The sequence below is a fragment of the Sarcophilus harrisii genome, chromosome 2 (assembly GCF_902635505.1).
Source record: "Sarcophilus harrisii chromosome 2, mSarHar1.11, whole genome shotgun sequence".
Taxonomy (NCBI): domain Eukaryota; kingdom Metazoa; phylum Chordata; class Mammalia; order Dasyuromorphia; family Dasyuridae; genus Sarcophilus; species Sarcophilus harrisii.
In genome coordinates, this window is record NC_045427.1 from 338,538,213 (window position 1) to 338,556,775 (window position 18,563).

The 18,563-nt window shown below is 33.5% G+C and overlaps 1 protein-coding gene across 1 annotated transcript in view; it reads right to left on the minus strand.

Moving 5' to 3' along the window:
- Nucleotides 1-1,651: 1,651 nt before the first annotated feature.
- The window catches only part of SEC23A (Sec23 homolog A, COPII coat complex component), a 79,131-nt gene continuing 62,219 nt past the window's right edge, over nucleotides 1,652-18,563 (minus strand). The window contains exons 19-20 of the mRNA XM_031952950.1: nucleotides 8,284-8,349; nucleotides 1,652-2,857 (exon numbers count right to left, since the gene is read on the minus strand). Coding sequence (XP_031808810.1) covers nucleotides 2,768-2,857; nucleotides 8,284-8,349 — 156 coding nt within the window. The 3' untranslated portion in view covers nucleotides 1,652-2,767. The remainder of the gene's footprint in view (nucleotides 2,858-8,283; nucleotides 8,350-18,563) is intronic.

The following is an 18,563-nucleotide window of genomic DNA, read 5'->3' on the forward strand; positions in this document are numbered from 1 at the left end:
AACTTGTGATTACAATTGTACTAGTAAGAGGATCCATTGTGGTTTCTTCCTGGCTTTCTGATCACTATTCAGTCTGGCGTTCATTTGAGACCTTTGTTAGGGTATTTGTTGGAGAAACTGGGCTGCACTGCTTCCTCCTACACCATCTTGGTTAGTTTCCTTCACCATGCTTTTAATAAATACTAAACTTACAGTGTTTTTAAAGTCAAGCTATTTATAAGTGTAAATATGCATTTTTCTCATTCTTGTCCTTTAAATGCAATGGAAAAACAGGACCCTTTCCAATAAATAATGGAGTTAGAAATCAAGAGGAACTTTAGTCAGCCAAAGTTTAAATTGCACTAATCAATTCAAGGCACACTAAGGAAGGGAAAAGATTTAAGTTTGTGCCAATTCTGCTTCTAACTTACTTCTGGACAGCCATCATTCAGGAAAGCAACTCCTACAGAAAAGGGGACAACCACACATAGACCAAATGGCTATCTGGCACCAGGTAAGCCAGCTGAGCTGATGTAGTGGGACACCTCAGGGGAAAAACAAAATAGCGCATGCCAGACAAATCAAGCAGCCACTATCCTGACCCTCTTTTCTCTTCAAATAACAATGGAGATAGTGTAGGAGCCCAAACTCTCTTTAGATCACTGATTCTACTTCTAGACCCAAAGGAACTACCTTTTATAATACTTACAAAGTCAACTGCCATCCAATAGGAAGGAAAGTACAAGAACCCTAAGAGTAGCAGTACCATCCAGAATATACATCAACTTCTAACCTAGCTCTAAAAGTCATCATCCTAGAAAGCAATTACCATGGAGATGATGCCACAGCTAGTGAAAACCAACAAAGGAAAGAAATTGTTGCCAAGAAAATTTTTGGCAATACTAGATGGTTCAACATCAGAAATGCATGTGATTATCAGTGGAAATGAGATTTAAAATGATGCATTACCACTGCTTTGTCACTGTGCCCTAAGGACCATAAGGATCCTTACAAAATGACACGTAGCTGAAAACTTCTATATGTGTTAGAATGTAAAATCTTTGAGGACAAGGATTGTCTTATTTGTCTTATTTTTCGATTTGTATCCCTAGCATAGCAGATTGTGAATTGACTCCCCAGCATTTTCCACAGTGCCTGATCTATAGCAGGTGCTTAATAAACTAATAAATTGATTTGTGATTGACTTTAAATGTTTAATACATGCTTTTTCATTCCTTCATTAAGGAAAAAAAGAGTATTTAAAGTAGTCTACTGAAAGGTTTCAGACAAATTAAAGATACATAATTTGTAAGTAATAGTAATCAACTGGGTTAAATAACTAAGCATTAATTGCTTTAAAATAAAGATGAATGCTACAACACTGTTTCTTAATTTGAACTAGGCATCTTTTAGCTTTTACTTTTACTTTTACTTTTACTTAATGTCAACCTAATTCCCAGTAAGAGGAAATGAAGAAAGAGGAAGAGAGAGAGAAATGTATATTTCCTGATTTTTCAAATTCAAAGGAGCTCAGTATCTTTAAAACAAATTGGAAGAGAGCAATTGTTTTATCAGGATTTACAGAATATATAAATAGAAAAAAAAACCTATCTTAATAGCAATATAACCAGGTTCACGTTAAGTGCAAACATCAAAATTGCCTTTCTAAACATATGACAATGCACAATCTTTTATTTGACATAGTAAATTCAAATTCATTGCAAAATTCATCTGGATTTAGCAATTCAAACTTATTTACTATAAGTAAAATTTAATAGGCAGGACAAATATTAACATATATATTGGGATAGATCCCAGCTTAGCCAGACATTATAATTATGTAAAATGTCATATAATATTGTTTCAACAAAAACCACAGCCTCAATCAATTTATCACATAAAGGAAGTGGAAACCAAGAATATGTGTAAACTTGCATAATACCATTAAAATAATAGAGACTATAATAAAAATGAAATTTTATATTTGAAAAACAGAGAACCATGGACTATATGGGATCAAAACTAAATTTGGTTCATCTAGCTATAACAAAGATTATATTTGCCTATGTCTGGTTTAAAAGTGGCTTATTTCTTAACCTCTTACTTTTCAATTGTCTGTTTAGTGTTTTATCCCAAGAAAGAATGCTTTGTGGGAGTTCTATGCACTGGTTAGCTACTGCAAGTTATTTTTTGCTAATAATTTTTGTCCTTATTAAGAGCAAAAAACAGTTATCAAAAAATCAAAAAACACACACAAAATTAAATAATTCCAAAACAGGCTATTTTAAAAGTAGACCTATTGGTTTATCAGAAAGTAAACTAGATACAAAATGATTATCATTGCAAATCTATGTTCAATGAATTGACAGAAAATTTCAAGGTCTTATTTTGTTCATCTTTTGCAATAATTTAAGAAACACAATGCTTTTCATGAGATCATCAATAACTCAGTTACACTTTGGATTTGTTTGCTATATATCATAGTTTGTAGCTCTATAATTTAAAGCAAAATTATATTTTCAACCTTAAAAAAAATCAAGTTACAAAGATTTTAGATCAGTTATAACACTGTGGCTAGCAAAGTAAAATTTGTTCTTATTGCTCTAATTAAACTCCAATGTAATATATAAAGGCGAATTTTCTCCCCAGTAGCTGTCTCATAAATCATAATGATCCAATCTAAGGACCCAAAAATTTTCTGTTGGTTCAAAGAAATAAACTGAAAAGGGGAAGAAATAATGTTGAACTGTCACTTCATATTTTGCATCCTCAAATATGTTTAACAGCTTCAAGCAGCACTTGATACAGCCAATTTCTTTAGATGATCCATAAAGACTTGTAAACTAACATCATCTGTGAGAATAGGTGCTCCCGACTCCTACCAAAAAAGAAAAATGCAATCACTTATGGTTCCAGAAAAAAGTCGTATTTAAGAAAGCCCAGCATAGAAAAGACCACTATATTCAGTGAAATATTTTTAAGCACACTTTTCTCACACCCATTCCAATCTTTAATGAAGTAGAATAATCTAATTCTTAATATACCAAAAAATCCTTCTCAAAGAATACCTCAATATTTAAAATAGAAACTGGAACTCTCCCATCCAACACCATATTCTTTTCTATGAACTTTTTTAAAGCAAATGTGAATTATTTAAAAATCAACGGTTGGAAATAATTGTGAATTCAATACACTAAGAAAATATTTGTCAATTTTCTTTTTCTTTTATGTTGTTTTTCCATAAAAGCTATGCAACAAATAGTTGTCAGATATTTTTGTTGAAATCCAGCACAACATAAGTTACTTGGAGGCAAAGCTTACTTTTTTATATTTGTATCTTCTGTGACTACCAGGAGTAATCCTAATCACAAGTACTTTAAAAATGCCAGTTGACTTTAACTAAATTAGTTTCCTTCTTATAAACAACTTGAATATTATAATTGCTATTATCATCACACTTAAGTAGTCAATTTACCAAGTTTTTGTTACTTATTGTTACAATGAAATTTTATTTAAATGATTTTCAAAAATAAAATTTACTGAAATGAAAATAATTTCTAATCAATAATGTTTGTTTTTTAATAAATAGTGCTCATGGGATCTATAGTATGGCTTGAAAGTTACTGAACACTGAAAACTAAAAATGAGAATCACCCAAAGGACTACTGTAAATTATACAGAATGTTTGAGCAGGCTACAAGAAAATACAAACAAGTAATTATGGAATAAAGAATGGCATCAAAGAAATTTTTGAATGTTTTCATTCTCATAAGCTCAGTACTTTTGTGGCCTTCTTGACGTTCTTCGGTAATCCAGATGAATAGATTATCAATCTTGCCTGCACTTCATATGAAATTCTTGCCTGTCTCTTCCCATAAGTCCTTCACAGGGTGTCCACCCAGTATGACTTTCTCCTGATATTGTAAACACCATTGCTTAATCCTTCCTTTTGAAACATGATTTCAAACATACTTTTTTCAAAAATATCCATCATTTCAACAAAACTTAAATTCCCAATTTCTATTTTAAAGTCATTTTAATAGAAAAACATGCAACACATTTCATAAAAAAAATACTTTTAATATATGAAGAATAATCATTTTAAAATAATTTCATACCACCTAATTTATTTAAATTATCATTATCTACATAAACTTTTTTGACATGAGTAATTTTATCTTGGAAACTGGCCTCCATTCTATATAAAGCAAAGAGAAGTCACAAAATCCTTGAGACTTTCCCTATCTACATCCTTGGTACTAGGTTGATAAATGTGGACAGTGCTATTGTAAGCTAAATGATAGTTATGCAGCAAGGCCAAAAAAGAAGAAAAGCCCAACTGCAAGATATTAAATAGAAACTACTTTCTTCTTAAAATAGTATATAAAAATATCTCTTCATGGAGGAAAAATGGGGAGAAAACAGAGGGGAGCAGAAAGAATTATTTTCTTTAAGAATTCCTCCAACATCTATATTGAATGGTGTGAGCTATGGTTTTTTTGTCATGACATTCTAAAGTAATAAAGAATCATAGATTTAGAACTGGAAAGGACCTTACTGGTCTATTATAATTCCTTCAAAATAATTAAGGAGTAACAGCAAGTTCATGGCTAAAATCTGGAATTAAAATTTGCTGCCATATAAATGAATGAAAGATCAATATTATGACTTTCATTTCATAGGACTTGAAACTATAATAAGAATTTGAATAATTTCATGTTGCTGAAGTTTTTAAAAATATATTTTATAATGGTAATGTTAATCTTTTTTATTCTATACAAATACACAGAAGTCACCTAAATCAACACAAAATAACACATCAAATAGTTAAAATAATATTCTCCAAAATGTAGTTTGAGAGTCATTAATGAATTGGAAATAAGAACAGTAGTCCTCTTTCTTTTCTCTTGCTTTTACTATTATACATTTTATAAATATATATATATATATATATATATATATATATATACACATATATGTATGTCTATTATGCATTACATTATATAGTATGCTATATTAATTATGTATTATACAGCATATATTATATTATACATTTAAACTATTATATAAATTTTTCTTCCTTTCTCCAAATATCTCACCATGCTCCCAGATTTATTCATGCTGCAGACTGAGCAAAGTAAATGTAAACATGGGTTTTCCCAATTATTTTAAATATTTCATTCTAAGAATATCATGTCAATGTGAGACTTTTATTTCATAAATAAAAGAAAAACCTATTTTTCCCTTCTAGTTAAATAGGCTTAAAAATAAAGGTCAATTTTAAAAAATAATTCAGCAAGATTATTTGTAAAGCCATGTAGTTTTTACAATACTGTGGTATCACCAAAATACCACATACTACTTACTATAGGAACCTGTCACATAGATACCTTCTAAAGGTCAAATGTAGATAATAATTAGAATTTTAAAATTACTGAGTGATAATTGTTCATATTTAAAATAATGCTTCAAGGTTTGTAAAACCCTTTACATATATTACTTCATCTGATCTTCTCAAACAAATGTAGATGGCAATAGCCAAGTTAGTTATTCTTTATCTTGGATTTATGACATTTCATTTTCTCCCAATGAATGCTACCCCATCCTTGTCAGACTAAAGTTCCATCTATTTATCCCACATACTTCTTGATTTTTTATTGTTACTAAAATCCTTCTCATTTCACTTATAAAGATTTTATAGATAAGATTAACAAACGTATGTTTTTCCAAAGCTGACACAGAATTTTTACTTTATCCCTTTAGCAACAAATTAATGTTTTAATTATGTTTTAACTCTGTTATCTGATTGAATGATTTAACTTGACACTATATTACATAGTCAAGTTGACTACCAAAATTGGATTATTCTATCATAAAAAGTGACACTTTTAATATGTAGAGTTTTTAAAAAGCTGTATGAAACATTCTCCTGCCTAAAATAGTGCTAAGAGAATAATTATCACACTATCATAAGGCAGAGAAAACTTTAAAGGCTATCTAAATGCCTTCTTGCAGTTCCAGGAAATGGCATAAAAATAGTCAAAGGCAATCAACTATTCTTATTTTAAAAGACCTTCAGGATAACATTCTCTATTAAGAACTCATTATCAAGTTTAACAACTAAAAAGAGATCTCCCCAGCAACTAAACTTACCTTTGTACCAATTTAAACCCATTCTTTCTAATTTAGCACTTAAGAAAAATGAATACCTACCTGCTAATCTTCTCCATGAAATAATGATAGAAGATTATTACTAAAGGCATTCCTATTAGTGCACTGTCCTTTTTGATACAACATTGTATTTTTCATAGCTAGACTTCAATACTCTGGATTCAACTTAGCTACTGAGATCTAGTCTCTACCATTTTCTCTCTCCCATTGGCCCCTGCTTCCCTTGAAGCTTGATGAGTGCATCAATAAGAAACATTTCTAAGAAATTATTCTTTTTTTTTTGGCAAAAGGTATATTTATTTAGAGGAATAGGTTACACAAATAATGAAGGAATACAACAGACACCAGAAAAAAAGTTGGGAGAGCATATGGAAGACAAGTTCCTCAATGGAACTCATAATTACCAATAGAAAGGGAGCACCCCATGAGATTGGGATATGTCCTTAGCTGGCAGGCTAAATCCCAAAAAAGACTTAGCACCCTAAAAGAGCAAGTTATCTAGAAGGAGGAGAAATGGGGTTGGGAAATGTAGTGGAGTTAGAGGAGATAAAACATGGCATGGAAAGAGAGGAAGGGGAAAGACACCACAAGGCAGAGTGCCAAGATGGCAGACTCAAAGTAAAATAGTAAGAAATTATTGTAAGTGCTTGGAATGCAAATGCAAAAAAATTTATGACTAAGTTCCTACATGTCTTTATAGGAACTGACATTCTTCTTAGAGAAACAAAAAATATATATATGTTAAAAATAATATGTCAAGTGTTAGAAAATAAACTATGACAGTCCAGTAAGAAGAGTGACCCCTGACATGAACAGAGTGACTTCAGTAGATTAAGAGAAGTGATGGTATTCAATACACGTGGCTTTGCATACCTACATGGTGGGTATCTACCCCATCAAGCATGATATAGTTATCATTGATGCTTTGATGCTTATTTTTACTCAAGCCCTAGAAGCAAGTTAGCTATTCTTTATCTTGGATTTATGATATCTCATTTTCTCCCAATGAATGCTACCCCATACTTGTTTGACTGAAGCTCCATCTATTTATTCCACATACTTCTTGATTTTTTATAGTTACTAGAATCCTATTTTCTACTTTTTTCATATTTCTTCCAATGTATTTCTTCCATTCATATTAACATATTTCAAAAGAAGAGATATGAGGAAAGAAGGAAAAAAAGAATACACTAAACATAAAAAAAGAAATTGTAAAAATATTCAAAAAATCATTTTCAAGATATGCTATTTAGTATATACAGTATAACAAATTATGGGTATAGTTGTGAACTGCTCCAATCAATCTAGAAAACAATTTGGAACTATAACCAAAGAGCTATAGTATCCAAAAGAAAATTTTTAAAAGAAGGAGGCAGTAGACTTGTACAAAAATATTTATAGCAGCTCTTTTAGGTGGCAAAGAATTGGAAATTGAGGGGATGCCTGTCAGTAGGAGACAGCTGAACAAGTTATGGTATATGGCTGTGATGGGACACTACTATTCTCTAAAAAATAATGATTAAGATACTTTCAGAAAAATCTGGGAAGATCTATATGAAGTGAACTGATACACAGTGAAATGAACAGAATGAGAAGCTTGTACTCATTAATAGCTATAATGTAAGTATGATCAAATGTGAAAGATTAGCTACTTTGATAAATACAATGATCCAAGAAAATTCCAAAGGACCCATGATGAAAAGTGTTCTGCACCTCCAGAGAAAAAACTGATGAGCTCTGAATGTAGACTGAAGCATACTTTTTCCTCCTTTATGTTTCTTGTTTTTGTTTTCTTTGCAACATGGCTTAATATGCAATATATTTTGCATGACTTCACATATGTAACCAATAACACATTTCTTGGGGGAGATATGAGAGGCAGAGAGAATATAAACTCAAAATTTTTTTAATCTAAAAATTATTTTAAAATAAAAAATAAAGTACATACAAGATTTTTAAAACGTTTTTTTGAGGCAATTGGGATTAAGTGACTTGCCCAGGGTCACGCAGCTAGGAAGTGTTAAGTATCTGTGACCAGATTTGAACTCAGGTCCTCCTGACTTCAGGGCTGGTGCTCTATCCACTGCCCCATCATACAAGATTTTTTTTTTTTAATATGCTATTTATACTTACCTGTCCCCAGGCATACATATTGTTATGCGTCTGTGAAGGATTGACTTTTGAAAGCAGGAACCGTGCCTTTCAAACAAAGATGGAAAAAAAAAGTCATCAAACAAAAAATTCTTAGGTTTACACTGCCTAAGACATTTTTTTCTTAAAAGTTTTTCTTGAGATATTATTTTCAGTTGATTTAATGATGATCAAAAATAAGATAATATCTAGATCTCTTTAATATTTATAATCATTTTCCATTCCCCAAAATTCAAATATAGTAGAGTGACAAAGAATATTTCTTATATCAAAAAATATATTGTCCAATTAATCAGTACTAGCCTAAAATATTATTAAAAACTTAAAATTGTTAAGAGCATGATGTCATCCCTGGTAATGTCATTTTAAAATTATCACCTGATATCTGATTATCTCTTACCTGTTTGGAAGGGGACATAATAATGTTCTTCACCCATTTACCTGGCTCCCACCAGAAGAAATCTCAAAAAGGAGTCAATAATGGTCACGTGATTGGATTAAAATAACCAATATAGTTAACAAGACTGAACTGTCTTGAATTTGCCTTTCCTTTAAAAGAACTAACATGCTACAATGATCATGAGATTTGCCATTCAACTTGAAAATGAAACTTGATTTTGTACTTTAATAGACAAATAGCAGCTAGGAGGTGCAGTAAATAGAGGACTTGGTTTGGACTCAGGAAGATCCATTCTCATGAGTTCAAATCCTGCCTTAGACCCTTACTAGCAGTGTAACCCTGGGTGAGTCATCTAAGCTCTATCTGCCTCAATTCTCATCTGTAAAATGAGCTGCAGAAGGAAATGGTAAACAACTCCACTATTGGAGTACCAAGAAACTCCAATAGTGTTTGGAAACTACTATTTCCAAATAGTACCAAGAAAACTTCAAAAGGAGTCACAAAAAGTGACTAAATGAGTGAACACAACTAAATGGACAAATAAGGACATGCACTCATGTGCATTTGTATGCACATACATACATACATACACATAGAGTCTTATAATGTTTATATAGTTATTTAAGGTTTGCAAAGTATTTTATGTAAATTATCTAATTTGATCCACATAACACTCTTATCATAACAGATTAAAACATTTAGATTGAGAAAAATTAAGACTTGACCGTAGTCACACAGCTTTTAGATGTCCAAGTTAGGATTTGAACTCAGGTCTTTCTATTATTCAAATTCAACATTATCAAATGTAGCAACTAGCTGCCTGATATTTACAGCAGATTTTTTTTTTTTGTACAAGCTAATAATGGGAAATAAAGTGGCTGCCTATAAACTGGGAAATGACTGAACAACCTAAGTAAAAACATAATGGAGTATTGCTACTATGTAAGAAATTTTCAGAGAAACCTGAGAAAGCAAGTATGAATTGAAGAAAGAAGTGACAAGAATACCTCCCCTGTAAAGAAAACTTTGGAAGATTTCAGAACTTTGTTAAATGCCATAAAGAGTCTTTTATTTTTTTTACAGGATGAATAATGAACCCCTTCAAAAAAGACAGTCATTGTATTCCAGATATAGTCTGTATTCAAACATTTTTGAACATTACCAAAACGGCAATTTATTTGCTTGACTATTTTTTTGTCAGGAGGGTTTTCTTTTTCCTTTCTACCCCCAATGAAGATAAGAAGATGAAAAGAAAAGAAAATTTTAATTGACATATACTTAAATCACATGTCACAGGAAGCAGAGCCAAGATAGCAAAGAACAACACACTCTTCTTTCTGATCTTCAAGATCCTCAACTAATTAGCAAGTTCAGCCTCTGATTTAGTTCTGGACTGGTAGAAACAATGAATATTGGGAGTGCATCAAATTACCAGCAGAAGATAATTTTAAAGATCACCAGAAAAGGTCTGCTTCAGTCAGGCATGGAAGGAGGTGACCAGGCACGCAGGCAGGCAGAGCACAAGGACACCAGCACAGGCTGTGCAGACCCAAGGTTAGTGTGTTCTCCACAAGCCGGTGCAGCCTCAGCAGGGCAGTGCAGATTCCATGCTGCAGAGACTCTACGAGGGGGAATCTACACTATCGTTGGCTACTCTGCCCTGACTGCAAGCCAATAGATCGGCAGAGAAGTTAGAAAACATCTAACACAAACACGGTAAACAGTGAACCCCAAAATGCCACAGTCTCATGGGACCTGGTCATGCCCACCAAGCACCTGGAGTGAATCAGCACGATCCCAGCACAGCTGGGCCACTTTGTGACTTGTAGAGGAAGCTTGGAAAATCTCCCCTGCCCTAAAAGCCCTAAAATGAGTAAAAAGGCAAAGAAAACTGTGACCATACATAGTTTTTATGGTGAAAGAAAAGAACACATTTCAAACCCTGAGGAGACTAAAAGCAGATTGTCTCCAGATGAAGCCCCAAAAGGTGGTATAATCTGATTCCTATCACACAAGGCTCTCCTAGAAGAAATGAAAAGGATTAAATTAAATTGATTAATTTAATCAAATTAAAAGAGAGCTAAAAGAAAAATGGGAAAATGAAAACTTAGCAAGAGGGTTTGGAAAGGGCATAAAACTCATTAAAAATAGATATAACAAAATAGAAAAAGAAATCAACTCCCTGAAAAACAGAATTTGTGAAATGGAAAAGGAAAATAACTCCTTAAAAAACAGAATTTGTGAAATGGAAAAAAAAATTCCATAGAACAAAACAATTCATTTAAAAACTCGATTAGACAAATGCAAACAGTTTAAAAAAAAAGTAAATGAAGAAAATAATTCACTAAAAATCAGAACTGAAAAAATGGAAATGAATGACTCAATGAGACATCAAGAATCAGTTAAGCAGAACCAAAAAAAAAAAAAAATTAAAAAATAGAAAAAAATGTAAAATCTACTTGGGAAAACAACTAACCTGGAAAATAGATTTAGGAGAGACAATCTAAAGATTATTGGCCTCCCTGAAAACCATGATAAAAAAAAAGAGCACAGGTACTATTTTTCAGGAAATCATCAACAAGACCTGCCCTGATGTTAAAGAATCAGAAGGTAAGATAGCCACTGAAAGAATTCAACTTCTGGGCAACATGGCGGAGAGGAGACACACAGCTGTGTAAGCTCTGCGTTTTCTCTCAGAATTCATTTCATGACAAGCCTCTGAATTAATGCTTGACTGAAAAAAAAACCCACAAATAGTTACCAAGAGAAGACATCCTTGAAATTCGCCAGGAAAGGTCTGTTTTTTCTCGAGGCCAGGGACAGTTTTAGACTGGGCGCAGGCTGAGGGCAGGCAGTGGCAGAGAGAGCTGAGCAGGCAGCTCACAGCAGAGCAGACCAGAGGGGGGTAGGGTGTGATCTCAGCCGTCTCTGTGGGAAGAGCTTTGCTACAGGATTTGATACTTTGCCCTGGCAGCAAATCAGTAGCCCAGCAAAGAAGGTAAAAATACCGGGGGTGAAGAATACAACCTCAAACAGCTGGAGTCTCTCTGAGACCTGGCCACCCCTCCCCCACAGTGTCTCAGCACGCTCTTGGAGTCTCAGAACACAGGCAAAGTAGCACAGCCAGCGCTGTGTCCTGCTAGTACCTCACTGCTGCCCCCCCACAGTCTGTAGAAGAAGCTTGTTAACACCACCCAGCCCTTCCCCCTAAAAAAGCAGATTCCATTTGGGGTTTTTTCTTTTTTTCTTTGCTAGTTTGTCTTTGATTCTTCTCTGACAAAATAAGCAAAAAATTGAAAAGGATCTTAACCATTGACAGCTTCTATATAGATAGAGAGCAGACTCTAAACCCTGAGGAGACTAAAAACAGACTGTCTCCAGGTGAATCCCCAAAGGAGAAGACCATCTGTTCCTCAGCACAGATGAAACTCACAGAAGGAATTAAAAAGGCTCTCACAAGAGAGCTAGAAGAAAAATGGGAAAAGGAGAGGGAGACTTAGCAAAAGAGTCTGGAGAAGTCATCCCACTCATTTAAATACAGAGTGGATAAAGAAATCAAATCCTTGAAAATTAGGATTAGTGAACTGGAAACAGAAAATAGCTCTCTAAAAAATAAAATTAGTGAAATGGAAAAAAATTCTATAAAACAAAAAACACAATTGGACAATTAAAAAAAGATATTTAAAAAGTGAGTGAAGAAAATACTTCATTCAAAATCAGAATCGAACAAATGGAATTGAATGACTCGAGGAGACAACAAGAATCAGTCAGGCAAAACAAAATCAAACAATGGAAAAAAATGTGAAATACCTTCTTGGGAAAATAACAGACATGGAAAATAGGTCTAGGAGAGACAATCTGAGAATTATTGGACTCCCAGAAAAATATGATGAAAAAAAAGAGCCTGGACACTATTTTCCAGGAAATTATCAAAGAGAACTGCACAGAAGTCATTGAAACAGAGGGCAAAATAGACATTGAAAGAATTCATCGCCTACTGAAAGGGATCCTAAAATCAAAACATCAAGAAATATAGTGGCCAAATGCCAGAACCCGAAGACGAAAGAAAAAATACTGCAAGCGACTAGAAAAACCCAATTCAAATATAGAGGAGCCACAATAAGGATTACCCAGGATATAGCAGCATCTACATTAAAAGATCGAAGGGCCTGGTATGGTATTCCAAAAGGCTAAGGAACTCGGTATGCAACCAAAAATAACTTACCCAGCCAGAATGAGCATCTTTTTCCAGGGAAGAAGACAGACATTCAACGAAATAAGTGAATTTCATCTATTTCTGATGAAAAAAGTTTGATCTACAAATATAGAATTCAAGAGAAACCTAACAAGGTAAAAAGAAATCTCGGGAACCATATTTCTGCTATAAAGATGTATAAAAAATACATGTATACCTTGTTCTAGAAACTAGAGGTGGAAAGGACATTGTACCAGAAAAAGGGTAAAGTGGGGGTACTACATCTCACAAAGAGGCAAAGGAAACCTATTATATCTGAGAGAAAGAATGGAGAGGGATGAATATAGTGGGTATCTTACTGCCAACAGAATTGGCTTTAAGAGAAAAATTTTAGACATATTCAATTTATGGTGAAACTTCTCCCACCTCATTGAAGAGTGAGAAGGGAAAAAATAAGCTTAAGCAGAAGGGAATACGGAAACTGTGAGGGAAAGGAGTAAGATAGGGGGAGGAACTCTAAGGCGGTGGCGGGGAGGGATACTAAAAAGGGAGGGCTATGAGAAGCAAGTGGTGCTCACAAGTTTAATACTGGAAAGTGGGGGAAGGGGGAAAGAAGGGAAAAAAGCATAAACAGGGGTTAACAAGATAGCAAGTAATATAGAATTGGTAATTTTAACCATAAATGTGAATGGGGTAAACTCCCCCATAAAGAGGAAGCAGTTAGCAGAATGAATTAAAAGCCATAATCCTGCAATATGTTTTTTTACAGGAAACACACCCGAAGCAGGGAGATACATGCAGAGTAAAGATAAAAGGTTGGAGCAAAATCTACTGTGCTTCAGGTGAAATCAAAAAGGCAGGGGTAGCCATCCTGATCTCAGATCAAGCAAAAGCAAAAATTGACCTAATTAAAAGAGATAAGGAAGGGCACTATATCTTGCTAAAGGGTAGCATAGATAATGAAGCAATATCAATGCATTTTTATACATCACCAACAAAATCCAACAGCAAGAGATACAAAGAGAAATTCCATTCAAAATAACTGTCAACAGCATAAAATATTTGGAAATCTATCTATCAAAGGAAAGTCAGGAATTATATGAGCAAAATTACAAAAAAACTTTCCACACAAATAAAGTCTGACTTAAATAACTGGAAAAATATTAAGTGCCCTTGAATAGGCCAAGAGAATATAATAAAGATGACAATACTCCCTAAACTAATCTATTTATTTAGTGCTATACCAATCAGACTTCCAAGAAAATATTTTAATGATCTAGAAAAAATAACAACAAAATTCATATGGAATAATAAAAGGTCGAGAATCTCAAAGGAATTATTAAAAAAAAAATCAAATGAAGATGGCCTAGCTGTACCTAATCTAAAACTATATTATAAAGGAGCAGTCACCAAAACCATTTGGTATTGGCTAAGAAATAGATTAGTTGATCAGTGGAATAGGTTAAGTTCGCAAGACAAAATAGTCAACTATCATAATCTAGTGTTTGACAAACCCAAAGATCCTAACTTTTGGGATAAGAATTCATTATTTAACAAAAACTGCTGGGATAACTGGAAATTAGTATGGTAGAAATTAGGCATGGACCCACACTTAACACCGTATACCAAGATAAGATCAAAATGGGTCCATGATTTAGGCATAAAGAACGAGATTAAAAATAAATTAGAGGAACATAGGACAGTTTCTCTCCCAGACTTGTGGAGGAGGAAGAAATTTGTGACCAAAGATGAACTAAAGACCATTACTGATCACAAAATAGAAAATTTTGATTACATCAAATTAAAAAGCTTTTGTACAAACAAAACTAATGCAAACAAGATTAGAAGGGAAGCAACAAACTGGGAAACATCTTCACAGTTAAAGGTTCTGATAAAGGCCTCATTTCCAAAATATATAGAGAATTAACTCTAATTTATAAGAAATCAAGCCATTCTCCAATTGATAAATGGTCAAAGGATATGAACAGACAATTTTCAGATGATGAAATTGAAACTATATGAAAGTGTTCCAAATCACTATTGATCAGAAAAATGCAAATTAAGACAACTCTGAGATACCACTACACACCTGTGAGATTAACTAAAATGACAGGCAAAAATAATGATGAATGTTAGAGGGGATGTGGGAAAACTGGGACACTGATGCATTGTTGGTGGAGTTGTGAACGAATCCAAACATTCTGTAGAGCAATCTGGAATTATGCCCCAAAAGTTATCAAACTGTGTATACCCTTTGATCCAGCAGTGTTTCTACGGGCTTATACCCCAAGGAGATATTAAAGATATACCCCAAAGAGATACTGGGAAAGGGGCCAGTATGTGCCAAAATGTTTGTGGCAGCCCTGTTTGTAATGGCTAGAAGCTGGAAACTGAGTGGATGCCCATCAATTGGAGAATGGTTGGGTAAATTGTGGTATATGAATGTTATGGAATATTATTGTTCTGTAAGAAATGACCAGCAGGATGAATACAGAGAGGCCTGGAGAGACTTACATGAACTGATGCTAAGTGAAATGAGCAGAACCAGGAGATCATTATACACTTCAACAACAATACTGTATGAAGATGTATTCTGATGAAAGTGGATTTCTTTGACAAAGAGACCCAACTCAGTTTCAATTGATCAAAGATGTACAACAGCAGCTACACCCAAAGAAAGAAGACTGGGAAATGAATGTAAACTGTTAGCATTTTGTTTTTCTTCCTGGGTTATTTCTATCTTCTGAATCCAATTCTCCCTGTGCAACAACAGGACTGTTCGGTTCTGTATACATATGTTGTATCTAGGATATACTGCGACATATTTAACATATATAGGACTGCTTGCCATCTAGGGGAAGGGGTGGAGAGAGAGAGAGGAAAAATCGGAACAGAAGAACAAGGGATAATGTGTAAAAAATTACCCTGGCATGGGTTCTGTCAATAAAAAGTTATTATAAATAAAATAAAATAAACTCACTAAAAAAAAAAAAAAAAAAGAATTCACCAAACACCTTCTGAAAGAGACCCCAAAATAAAAACTTCAAGGAATATCGTGGCTGAATTTCAGAACTATCAGATTAAGGAAAAAAATATTACAAGCAGACAGTAAAAAACAATAAAAATACCGAGGAGCCACAATAAGGATCACCCAATATCTAGCAGCTTCAACGTTAAAGATCGAAGGGCCTGGAATCTGATATTCCGAAAGGCAAAGGAACTTGGCATGCAGCCAAGAATAAATTACCCTGATAAACTGAGCATTTTCTTCCAGGAAAGAAGACAGATATTCAAGGAAACAAGTGAAATTCCATTCATTTCTGATGAAAAGACCAGAGCTAAAGAAAAAATTTGACTTCCAAATATAGGACTCAAAAGAAGCATAAAAAGTAGTAAAAAAAAAAAAAAAAAAAAAACCTACCTCTTGAGAACTGTATTTCTGTTATGGGTATACGATTTTACAATTATAATATAAAAAAGAAAGTAGGGGTGGAAAGGGGATTGTACCAGAAAAAGGGAAAAGTCGAGGTAAAATGAGGGAAATTACATCTTACAAAGAGGCAAAGGAAACCTATTGTTTCCAGATACAATAGGTTTCTGAGGGAAAGAAGGGAAGGGGATGAACATTGTGTGAATCTTACTCTCATCAGATTTGGCCCAAAGAAAAAACATTAGAGATATCTGGTTTACAGAGAAACTTCTCTCAACTTATTGAAAAGGGAGAGGGGAAAGACAAAAAAAGAAAGGGTAGGCTAAATAGACGGGAAAACAGAAATTGGAGAGGAAAGGTATAAGAAAGAGGAAGGGACTCTAAAGGGGGAGGGCTGCTTTAGGCAAGTGTTGCTCATCACTTAAATATTGGAGAGGAGGGAAAGGGGAAAAGGAAAGAGAAAAGTATAATTTGGGGATGGATAATAAGATGGCAGGAAATCAGAATTAGTAGTTCTAACTGTAAATGTGAATGGAGTGAGCTTTCCCATAGAGCGAAAGCAGATAGGAAAATGGATTAAAAGCCAGAATCCTACAATATGTTGTTTACAAAAACCACATTTAAAGCAGAGTGATACATACAGAGTAAAAGTAAAAGGCTGGAGCAGAATCTATTATACTTTAGGTGAAGTAAAAAAAGCAGGGGTAACCATCCTGATTTCAGATAAAGCAAAAGCAAAAATTGATCTAATTAAAAGAGATAAGGAAGGAAACTATACCTTGCTAAAGGGTACCATAGATAATGAAGCAATATCAATATTAAATATATATGCACCAAGAGGTATAGCATGGAAATTCCTAAAGGAGAAGTTAAGAGAGCTGTAAGAAGAAATAGATAGCAAAACTATAATAGTGGGAGATCTCAACTTTGCTCTATCAGAACTGTAGTGTTCTGGTTGGTTTTCTGGAGGTCTTGGAAGCAGCCTTTATTTCAGCAGAGTAATCACGAGAATAACCAGGTGTTAAAGTCCAAAGCCTTTATTGTCTCCTTAGCTTTTCAGATTGGCCTTGGTCTCAGTGGGGGAAGTGCAGGAGGCCAGCCACCATGGTAGTGTGAGATGAAGTGAAATCTCTTGAGTCCAAGGGCTTGTACTTCAGCATCCAGCCACCACAAAGGTGGGATGATGGAATGAATCTGTCTCTCAGTGCCACTTTATATGCTCTATTTTAATTATATCATCATAGGTATGAATCTTGTAGAACTATATTAAATACTAAGTACATGTACTGAACTAAAGAACTAAAATCACCATGCTAAATTAGATAACCACTGCCTTATCACTTCCACTTAGCACCTTGTAAGAATCCTTGTTTCAAGTTCAGCCCATAAAACAGAACTAGATAAATCAAACCACAAAATTAATAAGAAAGAAGTTAAAGAGGTAAATAGCATACTAAAAAGTTAGGTATGATAGATCTTTGGACAAAATTGAATGGAGACAGAAAGGAGTACACTTTCTTCTTGGCAGTTCATGAAACCTATACAAAAACTGACTATATATTAGGACATAAAGACCTCAAAATCAAATGCAGAAAGGAAGAAATAGTAAATGCATTTTTTTCATATCACAATGCAATAAAAATTACATTCAATAAAAAGCCAGGGGGAAATAGATCAAAAAGTAATTAGAAACTGCATAATCTCATCCTATGAAACAGCAAATCATAGACACAATAATTTCATCAAAGAGAATGACAATAATGAGACAATATACCAAAATTTGTGGAATGCAGACAAAGCAGTAATAAGGGAAAATTTTATATCTCTAGATGCTTATTTGCATAAAATAAAGAGAAGATAAATGTAACTAAAAAAGCTAGACAAAGCAAGTTGGGCTTGCAACTAAAAAGCTAGAAAAGGAACAAATTGAAAACCCCAATCAAATACCAAACCTGAAATTCTAAAACTTAAAGGAGAAATTAATAAAATTGAAACTAAAAAAACTATTTAATTAATAAATAAAACTAAGAGTTGGATTTATGAAAAAACCAACAAAATAGATAAACTTTTAGTGAATTTGATTAGAAAAAGCGGAAAATCAAATTACCAGTCTTAAAAATGAAAAGAGAGAATTTTCCATTAATGAAGAGGAAATTAGAGCAATAATTAGGAGTTACTTTGGCCAACTTTATTCCAATAAATCTGATAACCTAAGTGAAAAGGAGGAATCTCTACAA